Source organism: Carya illinoinensis, chromosome 13 (genome assembly GCF_018687715.1).
Source record: "Carya illinoinensis cultivar Pawnee chromosome 13, C.illinoinensisPawnee_v1, whole genome shotgun sequence".
Classification (NCBI taxonomy): domain Eukaryota; kingdom Viridiplantae; phylum Streptophyta; class Magnoliopsida; order Fagales; family Juglandaceae; genus Carya; species Carya illinoinensis.
In genome coordinates this window covers 31847284-31870850 of record NC_056764.1, presented here as the reverse complement: position 1 = coordinate 31870850, position 23567 = coordinate 31847284, and the positions used below count along the sequence as shown (strand labels likewise).

The window sequence follows — 23567 nt, the reverse complement described above, 5'->3', positions numbered from 1 at the left end:
ATGCTGGCACTATGTGTACTGTGCTATGTCGGCCAGTTACTATGCAGTACCATGCTGGCACTATGCGCACTGTGCTATGTCGGCCATTTACTATGTCAGTTACTATGCAGTACTATGCTGGCACTATGCGCACTGTGCTATGTCGGCCATTTACTATGCCAGTTACTATGTAGTACTATGCTGGCACTATGCTAGTACTATGCACTTGAAGACTAGATAAATGTGGTCATACAATTCAAGATAGTTTATAACACTTCCCCTTTGGATGACCATATTTAAAAAATATGCCTCGTTAAAACCTTGCCAAGGAAAAACCCTGTGGGAAAAAACCAATGGCGAAGGAAAAAGAGTACAGTATTCATGTGTATCGCCAAGTGCTTTAGGATTGCCTCATTAAAACCTTGCAAAGGAAAACCCAGTGGGATAAAACCTTAGCGAAGGAAAAAGAGTACAATCAGCACAAGTCTTCAAGACATTACTTCCCCTGAAAAGTGCATGATAACAGGTCTTCAAACCTCCGCATTCCAATGTTCTGCATAATCTTCTTAAATGTTGAGTTGGTAGTGCATGATAATAGGTCTTCAAACCTCCGCATTCCAATGTTCTGCATAATCTTCTTAAATGTTGAAGTTGGTAATGCTTTAGTGAATAAATCTGCCAGATTTTTACTTGACCGTACCTTCTTGATATCAATTTCAACTTTCTTCTCATGAATTGCAATGATATTCTTGTGTGTATCTGAAAAATAACTCGCATCTGTACATCCAACTAACTGTGGAATCCATGTTGATAAAATAATCTCAACTGGATCTTTCTGCTCATCACTACTCTTCTGGAGTTGTACTCTTCTGGAGTTCTTGTAAATAACACAGTTAGTGGAGAATTCATCAACATTAAACCGCTAACCTCATTTTTTAATAAAAACGGTGGCCAGCCTTTTAAGATCAGACAAGCACCGCGGATTTTCAACTCTTCTGTAGGTGTTAGGCGTGCTGTCAGGCACCGCAGCTGTCAGGGGTGTTGTCAGGCGCCGCAGAGCTATGAAGCTATATTCCATCTCTTTTCTCTTGCTTCACGAGAGATGTTGTATCATAATTTTTTCTATAAAAGAGATATTCAGCTCATCTTCATTCGCATCTCATCTTCTTCACTTTTCTGTAATCATACTGCATTTTTACTCTGCAATTTCTTTCTGCATTGTTATCCTGCAATCTCTCTCTGCAATGGCTCAGCAATCTTCTCAGGGTCAATATATGAGGTATTCGGCACCTCGTTCATCAGCTGTTCCTGCTTCTACCACAGGTGCTACCATGCAATATAATGATCTGACTCGTAGGGCAGATAATGAAGCTATCTATGAGCTTGTGAGTCTCGGTACCCGATACTCATCATCCATTGTCGCATTTTCTCAGCGACTGCAATCCAGAACTTGTGGAGTTGACGATCTCCACGAGAATATTGCTATACTTCAGCGACTTATTCTGGAGTCTAACATGAAGATAGAATCAATAAAGAAAGAGAATAGGAATTTAAAATCCTTACTTAAATCTTATTTTCGATTGCCCACCCCTTTAGATAGGGATGCTATGCAGATTCTTGAAGAACAAGAGCGTTTGAAGAATGAGGCAAAGTGTCTCAAATTTTTGTAATTCTTGCTTCAAGATAATAAAATAATATTTCACAAATATTCATATTTGTGTTTCTATCTTTTGGTAGATGTTCTGTGTGCTCCCTTTTATTTCTTCTTTAATAATGCACACTTCATATCAAACCCATAATATGAATCTGAAATACTAATTGTATTAAAAGATGGTATTTCATGACTAATAACATCATCCATCTTCCCCTTGAAGCCGCAAGGGTTTCAGATTTATATTTCAAATATGTGCAGTTTTTATGAGCTCTTCTGGAGCCTCAATGACAATTAAATCATATATATAAACTGCAATAATAGCTTGTTTTCATTTGCGTTTGGATTGCTTTAGATTATATAAGGATCTTTGAAACTTGATAGAATACATATTTCCAGATGTATTCATATTAGAAGCTTCAGACATTTTCTATCCTTCAGGGATTTTCATATATATATCATGATCCATATAAATATGCAGTTAATCATGCATATCCAAACTCTCGATAACTTTCAAGCTAATAAAAATCTTAATATGATTTCAACCACTTTAAAATCATATCAATATTGTTTCTTCGAGAAACTAACTTGTGATTTCTATATCACATTTTCATATTAAAAGGTTCAGGCTTTTTTATATCATGTATATAAATATCCACTGATATTTAACAAAAATCACATCTTTAGGTGTTTGGATTTCAAGTCCATATTTATCACATTTTACTTAGTGATATCAATTCTGCAGGAATTGAGAAACTGACTCGTGATTTATATATCATATTTTTATTTTCTTTCCATAAATACCCACTGACATTCAACAAGCATCACCTCTTTAGGTGTTTGGACTATAAGTCCCGATGCATCATATTTTACTAGTGAATCAATTCTGCAGGAATTGTTTCTTTCAAATATTGGCCAATATTTTACGTCGGTATTCTTCGACGGTTCTTGATTCACTTTCTCCATTACTTCTGGTAATGTCAATTGCCATCTCATATGGAAATACGTTGTCGACAACAATTTTATTTCTATCCATAATTTCTCCATTATTCATGAAATGTAACGAGATCTCGTTATTTTCAGGTACCTGTCCCTCTTCAAGGGAAGACATTTTCATGAAAAACCTCTTCAGGAGTCACTCTTCAAGAGTTTATATAGGAGAATTTTATACAAAGAATTTGGATGGACTTTATTGCTTGTTTTGTGGGTATGGCCTCTTCAGGAGCACCAAATTATTTGTGCCTTTCTCTTTTGAGATTCTCTATCTTTTGTATCGATAAGTCTCACATGCCTTTATACATGTTTTTAGACTGCTGAATTTCTTAATTGTCCTACAGGGACTTCAATCCTCGCTGGAATTTTAGCAGCTAGAATATGAGACATTTTTATCTTATTGCATCCAAAATTTAGTTATCATCTGAACTTCTGGTTCACATATGATAATCAAGATAACGTTGAATAATTTCATCTTATTTGCTTCAAGCAAATTTTTCTTTCCACTTCTGGTGGTAAGACTTTATAGTAAAAGAATTTTTTGGTTCTTTTATGGACGTCCATATGAAAATCATTCGACTTATCGTAATTGATTTTGGATGATCAAGATAACCATGAAAAGATATAAACATTTTGAATCATATCACCTTTTGATGCATCATAATATTTGATTCAATAATTTGTATAATATCATCTCAAAGAGAAAGCTTACAGCTTTTCCAATATGAGCTTCTGGCCCGAAAAGATATTCATTATCATGTCCAATCTCTTAGTTTCTTTGAATGAAACGCATTATTCTTTTCACTTCAGGGAATAGAATGATATAAATTCATTATTATTCACTTCAGGGAATGATGTAGATCTAGTAAGACGTGAATAATGATTCTTATTAAAAGCTCATTATTTTGTTCAGTCACTGAAAGACCTGATACAAATTTATAATATATTGTGAACGTTTACATTTTATATTGTTACTTCAGGAGCATACTCGATATTGCTACTTCAGGAGCACATTCGAGACGTTCATTCAAATATATATTCTTTCCACAATTTCAATTATGCAACTTCAGGTGCATAAATCATAATGAGCTTTTGGTATAAGTATCACTCATATGAGATACTCAATAAAATTATTGATTTAGGGCGATCTTTCAGGGATGCTCCATTTCCATTCTCAGATAAATCATATCATCAATAATTTATAACAAGTATAAATAAATAAACTTTCATTACTACAAAACATTATAGAATATAAAAATATTTTATAATAAGATAAAGGAAATATATTAATTAAAAAGGAACACTTTCATGATCAACTCTACCACTAGAATCCTCAAAGAAATCAGAAAAATCAAGACTTGTAATATCTTCTCCATTTATAGAATCTAAAGCATATGATGGTTCAGTAAAATTTGTTTCAAATTTCTTTATTTTTTCTTTTATAGAAGATTGATATAACTCAACCAAGTGCTTATCTGTATGACAGATACGAGCCCAATGTCCAGTCATACCACATCTATGGCATCCATTTTCATCTTTCTTTAAAAATTTGTTTTGGGGACCTTTGCCCTTCTCTGAGTTGAACCACTTCTGGTGATACGGTGTATATCTATTATTGTCCCTTTTAGTGTGGTCATTTCTAGGACCTCCACTTCCATAGTTTTTCCTACCACGTCCACGCCCTCGTTTTCTTTGAAAAGATGCACCATTCGCTTCTGGGAATGATGTAAATCTAGTACCATTCACTTCAGGAAATGATATAGAACCAGTAGGACGTGACTGGTGATTTCTTAACAAAAGCTCATTATTTTGCTCAGCTAATAGAAGACAAGATATAAGTTCAGAATATTTTTTTGAACTTTTGCTCTCGATACTGCTGCTGCAGGAGCACATTCGAGGCATGAAAAGTAGTATATGTCTTCTCTAACAAGTCATCATCAATGACTTTTTCACCACATAATTTCAATAGCGAGCTAATTGTAAAGAGTGCAGAGTTATACTCACTAACACTCTTGAAGTCTTGCAACCTCAGGTGCATCCAATCATGACGAGCTTTTGGGAGGATTACAGTTTTTTGGTGTTCATATCTCTCCCTTAAATCATTCCACAAAATAAGTGGATCTTTCACCGTTAGATACTCAGTTTTTAATTCTTCATGAAGATGGTGCCGAAGGAAAATCATTGCCTTAGCACGGTCCTGCAGGGACCCTTGATTTCCTTCTTTAATTGTATCTCCCAGGTTCATCGCATCCAGATGGATCTCAGCATCAAGGATCCAAGATAAATAATTTTTCCCAGAAATGTCAAGAGCAACGAATTCCAATTTTGTAAGATTTGACATTTTTTACATATATAAATCAAGAATATAAAAATATATTGAAAAACTTACTTGAAGTAGAGGACTATTAGCTTCAAGATCGTCAGAACTTTCGTGCTGATAACGTGTTATAGAACTATCGAAAAGGAAAGAGAGAGATAGATTTATTATAAAACTTTCTAAAAGGAGAGAGAGAGATAGAACTCAGAGAAGTTATGAAACTTATGAATTTCTTAAGGAATTCAACGATATATATAGGCGTACAAAGGGAACTATGCCAGTTACTATGCAGTACTATGCTGGCACTATTCGCACTGTGCTATGTCGGCCAGTTATTATGCAGTACTATGCTGGCACTGTGCTATGTCGGCCATTTACTATGTCAGTTACTATGCAGTACTATGCTGGCACTATACGCACTGTGCTATGTCAGCCATTTACTATGCCAGTTACTATGTAGTACTATGCTGGCACTATGCTGGCACTATACTAGTACTATGCACTTGACGACTAGATAAATGTGGTCATACAATTCAAGATAATTTATAACAATTATTATTTTTTTAAATAAACATTTTTGAAAAAAGAATATAGAGGATGGCAACTCCTGGGAATTAATTATTACACATTAAATTCTTATATTTTTTCTTACTCTCCCATTTTTCTATTAACATTTTATCAAGAATATTTAAAAATTTTAGCGATTTATTTATACCACTCAGGAGTCGGAATCATTATCTTCAAATTTAATTAACAGTTCAATTACTTATTTTTTTTAAACAAATAATTATATTTTACAACTTCCTAACTAAATGCTAGTTCTCTAGCGGATGGGTTTCGATAAAGTTTTTAAAAATAATTTTTAATGATATTATAAATATTTTAAAATATAAAAATATATATAAAAAAACATTTTAGCTTTTTGAAAGAATTCATCGGCCTACAACTTAAATGGTGTAGCATACCTATCTTTTCTTTTTATTTTTTTAATCAAATTTTCAAATCACTTATTTAATTGATTAAAATAATTAATACAGTTAATTATATGTATAAAAATAAATATATATAAATTTTTGTAAACCGATTCCTAAATTTATCGTAAATTTACGAAAAGATTTAAAATAGGTTATTAAATTACTAATAAATAATTGAATCATCAAAATCATGCCAAATATCTTTATTTCTTGTTTTTACTTTGCCAATCATATCTAAAATCGGAGTATCGAAAGTATAAGACCTAAGGCTTCCACTGCGTTTTGCTGTTGCTGTTGAAGCCGAGCACCCGCAGCACTCTCAACGTTGAGGTATTTCCGTCAACTCATATTTGGTCGTTAGAAATTAGAATTATGCCCTGTTGGTCGCTGAGAAAGCGAGGTAAAAATGGTTGAAAATTGAAATTTTTTGTTTCTCTACGGTTCCCTGAATGGCTATAATTCTAACGATTTTGCCCACAGCATTTCGTGACCTTGATCGAAGAGGTTCTATACGGGAAGGTTTTTATGTCTCTTGGTTATGGTTATATAATTTTTTTTTTTTTTTTTGTTTATGCACGTACCAAACCCTCTGCTTGTTTAAATAGCAACTGAAATAGAGAGAAAAAGAATCTTCATATTAAAGTTGTTTGGAAGAAGCTTCTGTTTCTTGGAATTTGCGGTTTCATATGTAACCGTTGAAGCTTCGCGTATATTTGGTTATGGTCGATGGATGCTAAATAGAAAAAGAGATGGGAGTTGAATCAATATATCTAAGCTTAATGAAAAGGATTCACTTATATATTTTGCCGTTGAAATAGAATGTATCAAATCCTAGAAATTTTTTCTCTCAAAATAGCGAAGAATATTTTCCTTGGGAAATTTTTATTTCGTAGACAAATTATTAATAGAAGATAAATTGAATGATTTTTTTAATATATAAATTTCAGCTCAATTCTGTTTTTTAGAATTAAAAAATTGAATGATTTTGAGTTCTTAATTCTGTTTGGTGCTTGGTGATCAATGGATTTTCAGTATCTCGTGTTTTATCTTGATATTTTCTTGGTCGGCGTTTGATAAGTCTTTTGCTTGGAAATCAATGGTTAGGGTTTGATTATTTGGTTTAGAACAAAAGGAAGGGAAAAACAACTTCGGTTCTTAATGAATGTGTCTTTGATGGTATACTACAGAAACATAGAGAAAATTTTTCAATGCAAGTGATTGGTTGCATCTCTCTTACTTACTAAACAGAGCTGAGATCATCATATTTGCTTCATGCATTATAAAAAAAAAAAAAAAAAAAAAAAAAAAAAAAAAAAAAAAAAAAAAAAAAAAAAAAACCAGTGCAGAAACCACCAGAAAGATATTAGTATGTCTTTGTTATGCTTATTTGGAAATGGTCTTGTGGTCACAGGTTTTGCATTGACTATCTTGGTTTTAGAATTCGTCTCATCTAACTTTAGCTTCATTTACCAGAAGAACTGAGAGGAATTCCTCAAAGAACATAGTATGGTAAGTTTAAATTTCAGTGCCCTTGTTTATTATCTTATTGAACATGTCCTTTTAGACTGTATGTGTGAAATTTTAAGGTGTGGAATCTGGATATATATTTAGGATCAAGATACTAATAAAAAAATATTCATGAATGAGATACAAAGTTGCCATTGTCTTTGCACCTGGAAAGTTGTCAAACCGTTTTGCTTATAAAAAAAATTGATCGAGATATAAATTGTGGTTTAAGTGGTAAGTTTAGACCATTCTTGTGCATTTAAAAGGCTTCCTGTGCTTTTTTGTTTGAGATACATCTGAATCCATTATAATCTACTCTGGTTTGGTCACTGCATGCCATTGGGCCTGATAAATGGTGGTAAGGTGAGTTTGAAATTGAAAGCACCGTGCATATTGTATGGTGTGGATTTGTGAATAACATTAAGCAACTGTGTCTTGTTCAAACAACTGATCTATGTAGCAGAATGGTGAATAATTATTTGAAATATAGTAATTATTTGAGCATGAAATGACAAAGCATGTGGGTCATGAGTAAGGATCGAACCTGAAAATCCTAAAGGTTCTGTAAATAGACGAAAATATAAGATATCCCTGGTAATCCAAAGTTTATTACTGTCAGGCTAAATGTGTGTGATTAGATTTCGGCCACTGAGCTCTACCTCAAATGGAATCTCATCTCCGTGTAAGAATATGATGGAGGGTAAAGTCATGAGTTCAAGTCCCATTGGATGCATGTACCACACCAATAAGGGAAAAGGAAGAGTGAAGTTGCGTTTCTTCCATGAATATTTTAGAACCAGCACCGTATAAAAATCACATTTTTTATAATGGCTATTTTTGTTGAGAGAATGGAGCACTTGAGTGTTAACATATTATTGCCCAACTTCAGCACTGCTTGCTGTGGTCCATTTTTAGATACCATAAATATAAATACTGACATTTAAACTTTAGAAATCACACAAACCTCCTAACAGTCAGCTAAGCTGTAAACAATTGTAGATATGCTAACTGAGTACTGGGCTTGTTTTGGCCTAAGACATGGGGCTCATGTATCTAAGTTTTGGTGCATAGCTAGGCCCTTAAATCACATCTGTCTTCGCTTGTGAGCCTATAAAGTTGCATCCTTAGTCAAGTTTTTAACTGTGTGAGTTTCAGTAGCCAACTTACTGGCACTATCATTGCTTCCTTTACTAAATGCATGACTTGAAAGTAGAAAGTGATGGTTTCTTTCATAGTTTCAGTGACTGACAATGAGTTGTTAACCTGAGCATTCACTGGATATTGTATTTTACTGTGTACTGCTCTAAACAAAATGCTATATCTTTTTACTGCAGTCAGGCCGCAAAGAAACAGTTTTAGATCTTGCCAAGTTTGTTGATAAGGGTGTCCAGGTCAAGCTTACTGGTGGTAGACAAGGTTAATGGCGATCTCTTTTAAGTTATTAACTTATAGATATGTCAAATTGAGTTATATTCATTCATGCTTTACTAATTTAGAAAATGTAATTGAGGCTGAAAATCTTTTGTCGTTTTCATTTCATACCATCTGGTTTAATGAATAATAGGAGTCCCTTTCTTGTTAGTTGGGTGCTTCCTTTTGTATATTTCATGTGTATTGGGCTTCTCCCCTTTTGCTCTTAATAAAATGCATTAATTGTTAAAAAATAAATAATAGGAGTCTTTAATATTTTATATCTTAAAACTTGTTGGGTTTCTGAAACCAGTATTGATGTACTGAAATTTGTTTGATTAAGTCAGTGTCATCATCATTATTATTATACTTTCACAAGCATTGATTAGCCACATTGCACACATAGAGGTACAAACTCCCCCCCCCCCCCCCCCCCCCCCAAAAAAAAAAAATAAATAAATAAAGAAGAAAACAGCTGGCTTTTAAAAATGAGATAGAGCTTATGTCATTATGTTTCGTGAGCTAGTTCAAAAACATTTATGCTGCACAAAAATTGGGTAACATAGCCCCCAAGAAAATTGCTGAATAGATTTTTTGGGACTGCTTAATTGACACGGCAGATGTTTTTTAATGATGCTTGAGGAAAATATTTTTCATCTTCGATTAGCTTTGGGGTCTAAGATCCCTCCCTCTTTATTTCCTTTTTTTTTTTAATAAAAGAAAACAAATAAAAAACACCACTCGGTTCCTAATTTGGTGAACATCACTTCCATAATTCTCTAGCCCACCCACAATGCAATAAATGTTATCAATGCTTTCCCAATTTGGTCGCACATAGGTCTCTAATTTGTAAAAAGGGATATTTCTCCAAATTCATTTCGGAGGAAATGGAGAGTTAGCTGGAGGGACAAGCCTTTAACGAAAGATATAATCTTGATGATTGCCTTTTGGATGGGAGCCAACATATATGATCATCGCTGCATCTTCTTCATTTGAGAAGTACAATTTGTCAAAGAATGAGGAAAACCAATTGAGATAATCTCCAATTTCTTGACCGAGTTGGAACAACTTTATGTCCTAATCATGGGCTGTTACGAATAAAGTTAATATTCTGATGGAGCATATTATCATAAACCTACACGTTCTCTACTACCGAAGCCTCCTTGCATTGGGATAGGTAGAAGAAATCCAGAAAAGAAGTCTTTAGGGGCTGGTCCCTGCACCACACATCGCACCAAAATCTGATTTTAGATACATCACCCACCTCATATCTAATGAACCAAGAGAAGTCTTCCCACCCTCTCCTAATGTTCTACAATCGAGCGCCCCCATATGGTCTGTTGATCTCATAAGAACACCATGCACACCCACATGCTACCATATTTTGCATCCACAACCAAGTGCCATTGAGCCTCCCTCTTCTTAGCATAATGCAATTACTATTTCCCTGACAAAGCTTTATTGAATGAAAATAAATGTCTATTCCCTAACATCCCGTCAAGACTGGGATGCAAACCTTTGACCACTTGACTAGGTGGCCTATTTTCTCCCCCACAAGAAGTCTCTCTGAATCTTATTGAGACACAGAGCCACACCAATAGGGAGGGGAATGAGAGACATGGCATAGGTTGAAAGATTAGAGAAACAAACTTTTATTGTGTTACTCTTTATTTAAGTTAGTATTCTTCAATCTATATGTATTTTCTGGAATCTTCAAGTATTTACGTGATGCTTATGTGCTTTCAGCCTTTGGTTTCTTCAGTTCAACCTTGATTTCATAATAAGTGATCTCATTGAGCTATTTATGGCCTCTCACAGTCACAGGAACCTTGAAAGGTTATGACCAGTTGCTGAACCTTGTCCTTGATGAAGCTGTAGAATTCTTGAGAGGTATAAACTCCTTTGCACTTCATTGCCAATGGCTTGCCTTTTTTTTTTTTTTTTTTTCCTTTTCCCTGTAATATTTTCTCCAGGGTGAAAACAAACAATCTCTGTTTAGTCTCTTGTCAGCAGAACAATCAGTTAGCTATTCTTCAATTGAAACAAGTTTTTTCTTTTCTCCTTGTATATTGTCGAGAATAAATCAATTGAGTTTTTTCCAACAGCATCTTTAAATTGCAGAATGCTGGTTAGTGTGCAAAAAACAGATTTAAATTTTGGTAATAATAGTGACCCCCATTTTTGTCTCGGGATTCATGAAATCAGATAGTATAAGCCCAAAGTACAGAGGGCATGCTTTTGAGACTTCAACTGAATTTTGTCTTATGCTTACTGCTAATGGTCTATGAAAGCCAGGTAATGATTATGTGACTGGATATGATATGATATGTCAATTTTTGAAATTTCTTTATACAAGAGGGTGGGGGATATTTAATTAATCAATGCATAAATAAATATATCTAGAGATATATAATATACTGATTGTTAGAAGATAAATATTAAATAACAAAAAATATGTTTTATACATAAATATGTTCCAGAATCCATGTTTCACTTAGGAATTTGTAAATTTGAAGGACTATTACTTTCTAAATCACAGACTTGTATTTTCCATTCAAGTCACTTTTCTTTTATTCTCAAGAAAATTGAACCTCTCCCAAAGATATATTGATGTCATGCCCAATCCATTCATGTATGTTCTTATTATTTGATATCTATCTCATTGTATCCTATAATATATGTGGCAGATGCGGGTATGACTACTTTTTTATATGTGGTTACAACAACTACTTGCTTATGTTGTGTAGGGTTGGGCATTCTGAAAAACTAGATAAAAGGACTGGCTCATTTGGAAGTAAAAAATGCATGTGTAGTTTGCACACACAAAGAGGAAATTGGAAAATTAGATTAGAGCTTGACAATGGATGTAATACTGATGTTGCATATTATGCAGCCTTCTTGGTGGGATTCCCACCCTCGCTTAAATTGAGAAAATATGGGCTGTTACATAAGCAAAATAATGAGAAATTAATCCTGAAAAATGTAGATAAACTAACGCTTTAGAAATTTTTCAGTGACTTTAGGGCCTAACCCATTCAAGCTCCTCTATGGCTTCGGTTTCTGAAGTTGTGAAGAAGTAAATACTTTTTACCATATCTCTGCTGGTGGGAATTATCTGTAATAGATTGCTACATATTTCTTTTAAAAAATTTAAATTCTCAGCCAACTGGTTTGCTAGCAAATTTATTCCCATTTCTGCTACTGCAGATCCAGATGATCCTCTGAAGACTACCGATCAAACTAGACGCCTTGGCCTAATAGTATGTCTTTTAACTTTATTTTCTGAAGCAAATTTTGACGGAACTTTTAAATTCATTTGTAATTAGCTTTTGCAATTAGTTTAAGTATTCGAAGGTTTGGATAAGATTACTGTTTACTGTTACCACTTTCTCCTACAGCATTTTTTCCCTTAATTGTAGGTATGAAGGGCATGCCCAGTTATAGTGCCAGTTGAAGTAATCCGTGCTATAACCTCTGCATTTCATACGCACCTTAATGGAACTTAATTTTATTTGGAAGTTGATAATGCAAATGTAATATGATAGGAGAGTGCAGTTTTGGATATTGAGTCGAAATTGCAGGTCTATGACGCTGAACGTAGATAACATGTTTGGTTAGACTACTAATCCATTAATGGTGATTGCTTCTTGGGCATGACTCAGGTTGTAAAGGGATAAAGTGGAGCTTGGGTAGATTTGAATTCAACAAAGAAGGGTTTGGTGTAGGGCAACTACAGTTAATATGGATATTGTTAGGATACCCTAACCAAATACATGAAAAGTGAGATGGGTCATGTTTATAAAATTGAATTTCTAGACCAAGTGTTATGTTCTTTCATTTTCATTATACATTAGGAGTTTTCATTATACATTAGGAGTAATCATCACTTTAGAACTCCCATTGATCTCTGTGTCCACTTTCCTTGGAAGTAGGGGAGTGACGAGTTGCAAGAAATTATGATTGACGTTACAAACAATGTAATTTTCTTTTACACGGGTATGCTATTGCAGGTATGTAGGGGCACTGCTGTGATGCTTGTTTCCCCAACTGATGGTACTGATGAAATTGCAAACCCCTTCATCCAAGGGGATGGGGTGTAGTTGATGTCATTTTAATCCCTCAAAAGTACTGTTTGCTAAATAAACAGATAGTTCCTTTCAAAATGCCCGATTACCTTAGATAGTTGCATCCCACTCTTATTTTTGGAATGTACGTTTGGTTTATTGGGGACATGAAAAAGACCGTGTGAAGTATATACTGTTGTATCTGAATGATAACTTGGTGTAGTATGCAAGAGTTGTCTATTTCTTAAAGCTTGAAATTATTTGAGCACTTGATGCCAAGTTGTCTGTCTGTATTGGAGAGCATGGTTTGGCCCAAGCTTCCAGAAATATTGTTTGGTAGCGAGTATAATCCAAGGCTCAACTTGTACTTGAACTTAAAGGAAAGGAGGATTGGCTGGTATATATAAATCTACACATGATGACAAACCAGCCTTATCATTCAAGATCATATTATTTGTACTGTTCTTTGTTGGCTCTCCAACTTTCTGTTGATGGCTGCTGTAAGATGTACGAGTAGGCCGTTTCTTTGAGATAGGCATCATGAAAGCTTCAACTGCTTTCTTGTCTTTTGCAACTTGTCCTTGCTGTAGCCTGGCTTGCCTATCAGATGTAGATCCAAACCTATACTAATGTGTTTAGCAACTTTGCATTAGGAAAATGCTGCATGTACTAAAGCATATCCTCCCGTCTTGAGCACTTTTTTTAAAAGGAAATTATATTTTCAAGTCGGTTTGTAGAGCACATCCACTTACATGTCATAATTTAATTTAAAAAATAAATTTTAAAATTTAAATCTTAGAATTTAAGTTTCGTAAATGATGTGTTTTACACAATTATTTGATAATAGAATAACTACTTAAAAAAAAAAAAAATACATACCAATATTTAGGGTTGGAGCTGCCTCTTGGATGGGTGTTTACCCCTTAAGAGTGAGGGCTAGCCACCAGTTAGGGAAAGCTGCCATACAACTTTGCAATAATTTGGTGATGAGACGATTCACCATTGTGGGTCTCGAATCATAGGACGGGTTTTCAAGGATTTGAGTTTTAGAAGAAATTACATATCAAACAATATTCTCTTAATAAATAGGTTCATATATTTAATTAAATTGAGCTAAAATGTAGAGTCGGGATTTAAATTCAAGATCTTTGCTATGATATTATGTTAAAACAATTATTGTTCAAAAAACTTGAGCTGATAGAAATAAATAAACAAATTTAATTATTTCAATTATGCTATAAAAATCATGAGTCTTTACAAAGTTTACATCGAGATCAAGTCCCACGATAAACCCACATCATGGATATCCACAAGACCCATGCCAGTCGTGAGTCTCAAAAACCCGCCGCTAACAATTACTGCATCTCCTCTAGGGATGGCTTGTCTGATCATCTGATTAAACTTTAGAATCAATTTCAATATTTTGTATTTACTAAAGAAAAAAAGCAACACAACCTCCGCACCATTTTTTTTAATTATTATTTTTTTTTCTTTTATCAAATATTTAATATAAGGATAATGAATGGAAGAATTAAATTAGTTTAAGAAGAATAAACTCAAAAAAATTATAAAATTAAAATTTAAAAAAAAATGTAGTGTGTGGAGGTTTAGGAGGTTGAATAGCATTACTGTTTATTTTAGATAAGTACATTTTCACATTAACATTAACTAAGAACTTTACAACTTCTCTTTCCCAAGTTGGAAGGTCCATAATGTACCCTAGTCCCCATTTTTGTTGTGATTTTTGCTAGGTATTGATTATGAGCTACTCTACAGATGGGTTGTGTCTGCTTCTTTTGAGTTGAAAAGAGAACCATTTTTTAGGTTGGACTTGGAAGAGGAAGTATTCAACTAGGTGGTTTAACCATATATGATGACTTCAACCTTAAAGTAATACCTTTATAACCGACCCTAATAAAATAATCCCCACATAGATCAGGAAGTAGAAACCGAATGGAAGGTATCTTCAAAAAGTTGTTTCAAACCCGGAAACGTTGGAATCCCAAAGGATATTCATTAAAGCCTAAATTCCGCAAGAGTTCCCTCCTTGACTAGTCAAGGACATCTCCTGTTGTTAGACCATGCACAACATAGGAAAATGAAAAACAAAAAAGAGCCTTCATCGGTAATGAAAGATGCCATGTTGAACGTCAAAAACCCTAAAAATTAACAAATAGCATAATTGCAGAGGAAGGAATTCGATGCTTGGTCGTGTTAGGAGGGGAAGGGGAGCATATATTCATATCCTTAAAAAGGGGTTTTGGCTCAAAATGATCATGGGAACCCCCTTCAGAGATAATGAGATCACTTTGACATCAATTATTGTTCCAATCTAAGCAATAGAAAACTCTCGTCTATCGATCACATTTGAGTCCAAGGTCTCGAGATCGGTCGTTCAAGACATTACATTCTTCTTTTATCTTGCTCTTTCTTAAAGTAATCCCTTGAACAAGTTGACCAATGGGGTTCAAGTTTTATTGACTATAATAGGGTGAGGAAAACATTATATATAAAATACATAATTTTAGAAACCGGAGTACTTTCGTTATATTAAGTTATGTCATGTCACGTCATCTAGTTCAGTATTAAAAATGACGATTATGAATTTAATAATTTAATTTGAAAGGTAGTATCAATAATATTATTAGAAATATGTAATTTTAAAGTATTTATGGAACACTAACATAGCTAAACTTGCTCAAGGAGGCACCGACACATTTCTTCCGGTCTAAGCTCCTCACAGCTCTTTTGGTCCAAAAAAACAAAAAACATGATCAAGAGACCCACACGGTGTTCTTTTGAGGTCACTGTTGTAATACCCATTGGGAACAATGAGTAAGACGTTTAGAGACAAATAACGTCGTAAAAAACAAAAAAGTAAGGAAATAGAAGTCATGGGCAAGCAAGAGAAAATATCTTAGCATGGAAAAAAGAGAACAGAAGAAAGGGAAAGATAGCTTTTGCTGTTTCTTCAAGATGGGGGGGAAGTAAGGGCCACCCTTCATGGCCATGGCCATGGCCATCAGTCTCTCGATCGATTCCTATCCAAATTAATGAAAGGGCATGCATGCAGAGGCTTGCGTACGTGTTGTATTTGTGAAGAGGAAGGAAGAAGACAAGGGTTGCATTTGGATTGTAGTGAAGTCACAGTCACGAGAAGAACAGCTAACATGTAGCCTTAAATTCGCTGACAAATGGCATAAATTCTCATCAACTTAAGGGGCACTGCCAGGGAACATCTTCCTGCTGCTTTTGTTACAGCTAGCTTGAGTTTTCTGCAGTACCTGATTCTATGGATACATTCACAGCATCTACATTTTTTTGTTTCTATTCTATGCCATTTTCATTTCCCCAACAACACAAACTCACACCAAATCTATGTAATAATTTTTTTCCCTTTTTTTTTTCGAAAATTCTCTCCAAATTTTCTTACTCCCAATCCAAACATTTTTGTATTAGAATTGTGAAATCACCACTTGACCTAAAAATTTAAGTAGATAGGAATTAATCAATTTTATTATTTATTTTATTCTTATTGCTTCCCCTCACGTGTGGACTAGACTTTTTCTCAATAAATAGCCTATGACCCAACATGTGAAATATTTAATTAAATAGAATAGAGAGTAGAATCAAGATTTGATATCTCCTCTTGTTCTAAAAGATTAAGCTGATAGAAAGTGATAGATTTTATATTTTACTTGATATCTTAACAAGAACAATCTCTGAAATCCTTTGTTACCAAAAAGAAAAAATTAACATATCTTAAGGGCCACACCATTTGTTCAAACACCAATAAAAACATCTTCCAAATAAAATAACCACATTCACAAGAATAAAAACAGCACTGATCTGAATAGTAGTGTAGTTATTCGAAAGATGTAACCTCAATTATTTTAATGGTTAAATTATTACAATAATCTCTATGATTTGCCTTTTTTGGATAGACTTGTTTTATACATCACTTTTCAGATTTGTATTCTCGAAATTTTAAATGTGATCATTTTAGTAGTTTAGTAAGTAATCTGTTAAAAAAAACCAAGTTAGCACCAATGACTACTAATGCATGTGTCCTTGCACATGTCACTCGTTAAAAATATATTAAAATGTTAAGAATAATGAAAATTATTAAAAAATTTAAATTTAGAAAGGAGGCAAAATTGCTTTGATCCACGAGTTTAATTTTGCTTTGATGTGTTCATGTTGTTTTCTTTATTAATGCGTTGTTGATATTCTTTGAAAATCATTGATTAGGTTGGGTAGATTGTTGTGAAAACGTTGTAAGAAAGTAAAATAAAACAAAAAATCAATCATATGATATAAAAAATTTACATGCTTCGATAATATGTTTATATTTATGGAGTTATAGAAGATTATATCATCTTAAAGAATGACACAATTTATACTATTTTAGAACCGGTCATACTATTCATAATAAACATATATAAATATATATATATATATGGTTATGATAGAAGTTTTAATTTTTCAATTATCGCGTTACTCATTTGAACGAAATATTAAATGAGTCTTGAGTAAACTATTTGTTAAATATTTGTTCGAGCGAATATCAAGCAAACTTACCGTTTAAACTTTCTGTTAGACGTTTTTTTAATAATAAAAAAACTAGTCAAAATATTTTTCCGAGGGTGAAGCACCTAAACCTCCACACGACTTGAACATATTCACTTCAACTTGACCTGTCGGCCCAAATTCCATTAAAATTCTATAAAAATTAAAAATTAAAAGCAAAATCATAACAAATTATTGTTGAATGGAATGATAAAATCAAAACTCCACGAGAAAAAACCAAAGTGCATAAACCCAACACAGAACTAACAGGCGATGGATCGAAGAGACAACCCTACAACTAGGGCGACTCAGGCATTTTTTTATTTTTAGCTTTTAATTGATTTTTGTCTTCTTTTTAATATTAATTAATTTTTTTATAAGCTATGTGAAAAGACACGTGGGACACATAATTGGTGCTGGCGTGGAGCTTTTAGTAAAATATTAACACAACGACTAAAATTATCAAAATGAAAAGTATTTGAAGTAAAAAGTTTAAAACTAATATATATTTATAAGAGGAACAAGAATTAATTTAATATCCAAACCTTATCTTAATTAAGAAATCTTTACATCCTCTTTTTCTTAAAAGCAAGTTTGCACAGTTGCCAACGTTTGTAGACTTTATTTATTGCTTTTGGCAAAAGGGAGGGCGGCCCATGTGTTTGGTTTTTTTCAAATCAAATATTGGGTTTTATTTTTTTATTATTTTTCTCCCTCTCATTTTTTCACAAATGAATTTAAAGATAGAAAATTTTAATTACAAATATAATTATATATTAATATATATATCAATCTAACGTAATTGATCAAAAAGTAGATTTTATTGAAAACATTACTAATTTAAATTTTAAATATAAAAAAATCAGTATTAATACGTAAATTAATGCCGAACTTTATTTGTATATAGCAAAACTCTTTAAAGATATGTTATATGTGTTTAAACTTAATCCATAAGATCATTTTTCAAAAACTTCAAAATATATATATATATATATATATATATATATATATAAATGTACATTAATGTCTCAAAATCAAACATCCTAATCTATTTTATGAAGGAAAAGAAAATACTTTTCCTAAAAAGGAGGAGGAAGGCCTCACTTCTTATAATCCTTGGCCTTTTCACTTTAAAGGCAGGAACTTTTGGTAAAACACCTTGCTTTTATTCAAAACCTAGACCCTATTTTTTATACCTTTATTTCCATGGCAAAATATTATATTTTTTTTGTTACCATTATATTATTTTCACACTGTCAAATTATCAAGATTGACACATTGCATCTTCATTCTACCAATAACTAATATATAACATGCTCAATAAATTCTAACCGTTAAATAATATAACTAGATATACTAGTATAATTAATTGATTAATGCTACAAACAGTCATGAGATATGCACACATATTCATTTTAAAAAGGAATAAAATCTATTATTAAAAATTTAATTTTAATGTTACATATAGTCGTGAAATATGTAAATGTTATGCAATCGCTTTGAAAAAAAGTGAGATTTACAATTAAAAAGTTAATTTTTTTTCATGTGAGTCTCGTATTAATTTATTTTTTTAAAAAAGACTATGCAATACTTGCATAACTATAACTGTAAATATCAATTTTTTTTTTAATTATAACCAGTCAGATCAAGATATAAATTATAAGTTTTTGATGGTTTAAAGATATAATACGTCATTATCAATATTTTATCGTGCAAAATATTGAAATGAATTCATAATTTGTCATATATATATATTTATAATTGGACTTTGCTAAATGCAGTTGGTAAATACAGTCGGGATGCAAACGGCTGTACGGAATAAATAAAAAAAATTATAAAAATAATTTTTTTTTCATGGTTATACGGAATGAATAAAAAAAAGTTATAAAAATAATTTTTTTTCATGTAAGTCTAATATTAATTTACTTTTTTTCAAAATGACTACACGTTAACTGCATTTACTGACTGCAAAAATCATTTCCCTTTATAATTTGGTGAAATAAAATCATAAAAACTCCTTTTGTTCTGACATGCATTACGTAGCTTTCATTTTCGATTATCTCACGTGTGAAAGCAAACCTTTGGGATGGCTTGGGAGGAGGGGATGGGGACAATGGTAAGATCATTGTTTGTTTGTAATTGTGGCACTGAATAACATGATCTGGAACATGCACCATAACCTACACGATCTTTTCCCTTCTTGAAAAGTTGTATAATATTAATTGTTTTTTTTTTTTTTAAGTATATTTTTAAAAAGATATTTAATAATTAGTAACATATCCTCTTTTCACAACAAAGATGAAGGTAAAGCTAAAAACTTGGGCCAATAATCTGCCATCATATCCCGTAATTTAAGAACACTTGTCCCGTAATCATATTAACCCACCCATCTCTTTCTCTAGAAATCCGTAAAAATTATCATCACCATTAATTAAATTAAATAAATATTTTATTTGAATCAAAAAATATTTTTATAATTTAGAAAAATATAGACATAGCATGAATAAGATCTATAAATTATATATATATATATATCTTAAAATATTATATACAGTCACTTTTATGTACTCTTTACGTATATTATTGATATAATTATTTGTATTAATTATTTTTTAATTCACAATCAAATACATCAATAAAATGTATAAAAGAATACATAAAATTGATTGTATGTAAAAATTTTATTATAAAAAATATTTAGATTAAAAAATCGTGATATATTTCCAGTTGGTTCATTTTTTAAACTCAAAATGAGAATAGAAGCTTAAACACTAGAAGCCATTAAGCAAGAGCACGTGTCATTGGACCACCAACTTTAGCTTGTAATTATTTTTAGTAATAGCTACTTGATGTATTACCACACTTCACGGATCCAACAGTGTTTATTATTATTATTATTATTAATAATATATTTTTAGCCAGTAAAATGATGTTAATTCAAATTCTTGACCCTACCAAATACCTTTCCCTCAGATCTTCTTACATTATACTCAATATGAACCTCAAAAAATAAGAATCTTTCAAGATCAATGGCACAAGAAATATAAGAACTCAGTTTTATGCCACAAGTTAAAAGGCTTAAAGAGACTCAATGCATATGACTCGATTTTTCAAATAGAAAATTTGAGTTCGAAACCCGTTATCCTTTTTATTAAAAAAATAAAAATTAAAAAAATAAAAATGGTATATTCTTAGATCTCTTGCAGTGAAAATTGTAGAAATAATTATTCTATTTAACAACGCTATACCATATACTTGTTGAAAGAAAAAAAATTAAAAAAAAATAAAATATAAAAATAAATGTGAGATGCAGAGCTGCTTAATACAATTTTTTAAAAAAAAGCATGAACATATGGCGCGTGGGAATTGGAACCCAGGAAGTATAACCGTATCAACAACGTATAATACAGTTTTTCAACTAATCATTGCTAAGCGACAACTAATCTTCTCTGCTAATGCCCTTTTCACGTTCTACAGTTATTTTATATACACAAAAATACACAGAATTTTGTGGGATAAAAAAAAAAAATCTTACACGTGCGAGCGAGCACATTGGATCAGAACTCAGGTAACGAAGCGGTATCGTGACGCTCTGATAACGGTGATGGTGGAAACGACGGCGGTGATCTCAATTTCTGGAAGTAGTCATTTATGTCCAGCCCTCCCGTCGTTATCTGGTCCGTCAAGTCCCCTTCGTCTCTGGACGGGATAAACGGCGGTCGTAAGATATCCGTCAATAGGTCCCACCTGACACCACGAAAGAACGCGTGTCCCTTGATCTCGCTCGCTCCTCTCAGGTACCCCAATCTTCTGGTGGGGTCCTTCTCTAACAACCGTCCGATCAAATCCGTTAAGGCCGTGCCTTGGCCGATAAATTCGGGCGCTTTCACCAAAACGTTCCGAAACGTTTCCTTCCGGTTCTTCCCCTTGAACGGCGTCGTACCGTACAGCATCTCGAAGGTTAGTACCCCCAGGGCCCACCAATCGACGGCGAACTCGTGACCGTCGCCCCGTACCACCTCCGGCGCCACATACTCCTCCGTTCCCACGAAGGATTTGGAACGTTCACCGTCGGAGAAACTTGGCTTGCGTCGACTGACCGGGCTGACTCGTGCCGACTTGGCCTTCTTCAGGCCCTTCTTGTTCTTGCCGTTATTATCGGGTAATATTGTTATCCACCGTGACAGATTCCTCCGGTGTTTCCGGCGAATATCCGGTGGTTCCTCGGCGGCCTCGGTGGAAATGAAGGTATTGACCGATACCGTCCTCGGTGATAAGCTCCTGGAGAGGTCGAAGTCCGTAAGGGTTACGTGACCTGACTGTTGGATGAGAACGTTCTCGGGCTTGAGGTCGCGGTAGACGATGCCCATGCGATGGAGGTGATCGAGAGCGCAGACGATCTCGGCCAAGTAGAAGCGAATGACGGCTTGGGAGAAAACGCGATCGTTTTGTCGGTAGCGGAGAACGTTGAGGTCGCCACCGGGGCAGTAAGGGACAGCCCAGGCGAGGAAATCTTGTGTGTCGAGGTAACCGAGAAGGGAAGGTAGGAATGGATGGGAGGATTCGGAGAGGCGGGAAAGGACCCGGATTTCCCATCGGGCGCGGCGCGCAGCGTCGAGCTTGGTATGGAGGGAAGCTTTCTCGACGACCTTGAGGGCGAAGGGAGAGCAGGCAGAAGGGTCTGACGTCTTGTCATGGACGAGGAAGACGGTGCCCATGGCGCCTTTACCGAGGACTTTGATAGCTTTAAGGTTATCTAAGTGAAGTTCCGGTGAGGTTTGCGGTGGTAAATCCATTGTACAGAGAGAACGAGAAAGAAAAGAGACAACTTCAGAGAAAGAAAGAGAGAGAGCGAAACAGAGAGATGGTTTTGAGCGTTGGTTTTTGGCTTTTATAGGCCGCTTTCTCTTTTTCTTTCTCTATCCGGGTTCAGTCTTCTCTACCCTTTCTCTCTCTGTTGTCTGGTATTTGTTTTTGTTTTTATTTTTATTTTTGACGAAGTAGTTTATGTTTTTGTAAGAGTGATTTATTGTCGTTTTAGTTTTTTTTTTTCCTCGTTATTGTCGTTTTAGTTGCTGTACTAAATATATATTTCCGTTTGTTTTGCTTTACTTTTGAATATTTATCAATCAACAGTTGTTAAACTCAACGAAGTTTTTTCTTTTTCTTTTTGTCTTTTGTCTCCATCTCTGAGCAATGTCTTCTCTTTTCTTTTCTTTGTTTTTATTTTCTTTTTAAAGTAACAGACGGAACTATTATTGCATTAAACGACCTTTATCTTCACCTTTTTAATAGGTGGGGATACTGTGCGCGACGTGTCTTGATTCATTTTTGGTGAAAAGTACGGGCCTAATTTCAAGATTCAAATTTTATTTTTTTCCACAACTTTAATTTTTCAAGAATAAATCACTTTATAAAACTACACGATTTGATTATAGAGAAAATTATGTGAAGTTTATAACATTTAGTATGAATTTTCAAGTAATTAATTTAGAGTACCCCATAATAATGTTTCTGTCCCTTTATATTGAACCATACAATTGGAACATGAAATTTAAAAGATGTCAATTGATTTTTCAAAGAATATAAATATTATAAGTTATTCTATTATTAAATCAGTCTATATAACACATCATTCAGATAATTTAAACGATAAGATTAAAGTTTAAAATTTATATTCTAAATCAATCATTTATATCTCGTTTGGTTACACAGATAATATAATATGAGATGAGATAAAATGTTTTAAATAGTAATGAATAAAATATTATTATAATAAAATTTTTTAACATTAATTTTTTATTGAGATTTGAAGTTAAATTGTTTATTATATTTTGTATGAAAATTTGAAAAAGCTGTAATAATAAATTAAAATGAGATGAGATGAGATTTTTAATTTTGTGTAACCAATCTAGACTACAATTTAATAGATATATTATCTACGATGACTTATAAATAAAAAATTTCATAGATTATACATAATATATTCTACATTACTCGAGATGTATATGATTTTTTGCTTTTGATCCAAATGCTCTTTATTTTAACAATTAAATTACAACTCATTAAATTTGTGTAGATTATAAGATTTAAATAAATAAAAG

The 23567-nt window shown here is 33.2% G+C and overlaps 2 protein-coding genes across 3 annotated transcripts; one reads left to right on the top strand and one right to left on the bottom strand.

Annotated features, from left to right (window-relative positions):
- Positions 1-6094: 6094 nt before the first annotated feature.
- LOC122292675 (sm-like protein LSM7) lies at positions 6095-13151 on the top strand. Of its 2 annotated transcripts, none has more exons than XM_043101141.1 (6): positions 6095-6244; positions 7326-7423; positions 8755-8836; positions 10649-10720; positions 12038-12090; positions 12841-13151. In XM_043101141.1, the coding sequence occupies exons 2-6, from the start codon at positions 7421-7423 to the stop codon at positions 12928-12930; spliced, it is 300 nt and encodes a 99-aa protein (XP_042957075.1). In that variant the 5' UTR covers positions 6095-6244; positions 7326-7420; the 3' UTR covers positions 12931-13151. The 2 variants fall into 2 exon arrangements, with proteins under 2 accessions (XP_042957075.1, XP_042957077.1); XM_043101143.1 differs by having other exon boundaries at positions 6123-6244; positions 7388-7423.
- Positions 13152-20779: 7628 nt separating this feature from the next.
- On the bottom strand, positions 20780-22351 carry LOC122292890 (serine/threonine-protein kinase UCNL-like). Its single transcript, XM_043101436.1, has one exon. The coding sequence runs from the start codon at positions 22257-22259 to the stop codon at positions 21021-21023; it is 1239 nt and encodes a 412-aa protein (XP_042957370.1). The 5' UTR covers positions 22260-22351; the 3' UTR covers positions 20780-21020.
- Positions 22352-23567: the final 1216 nt, after the last annotated feature.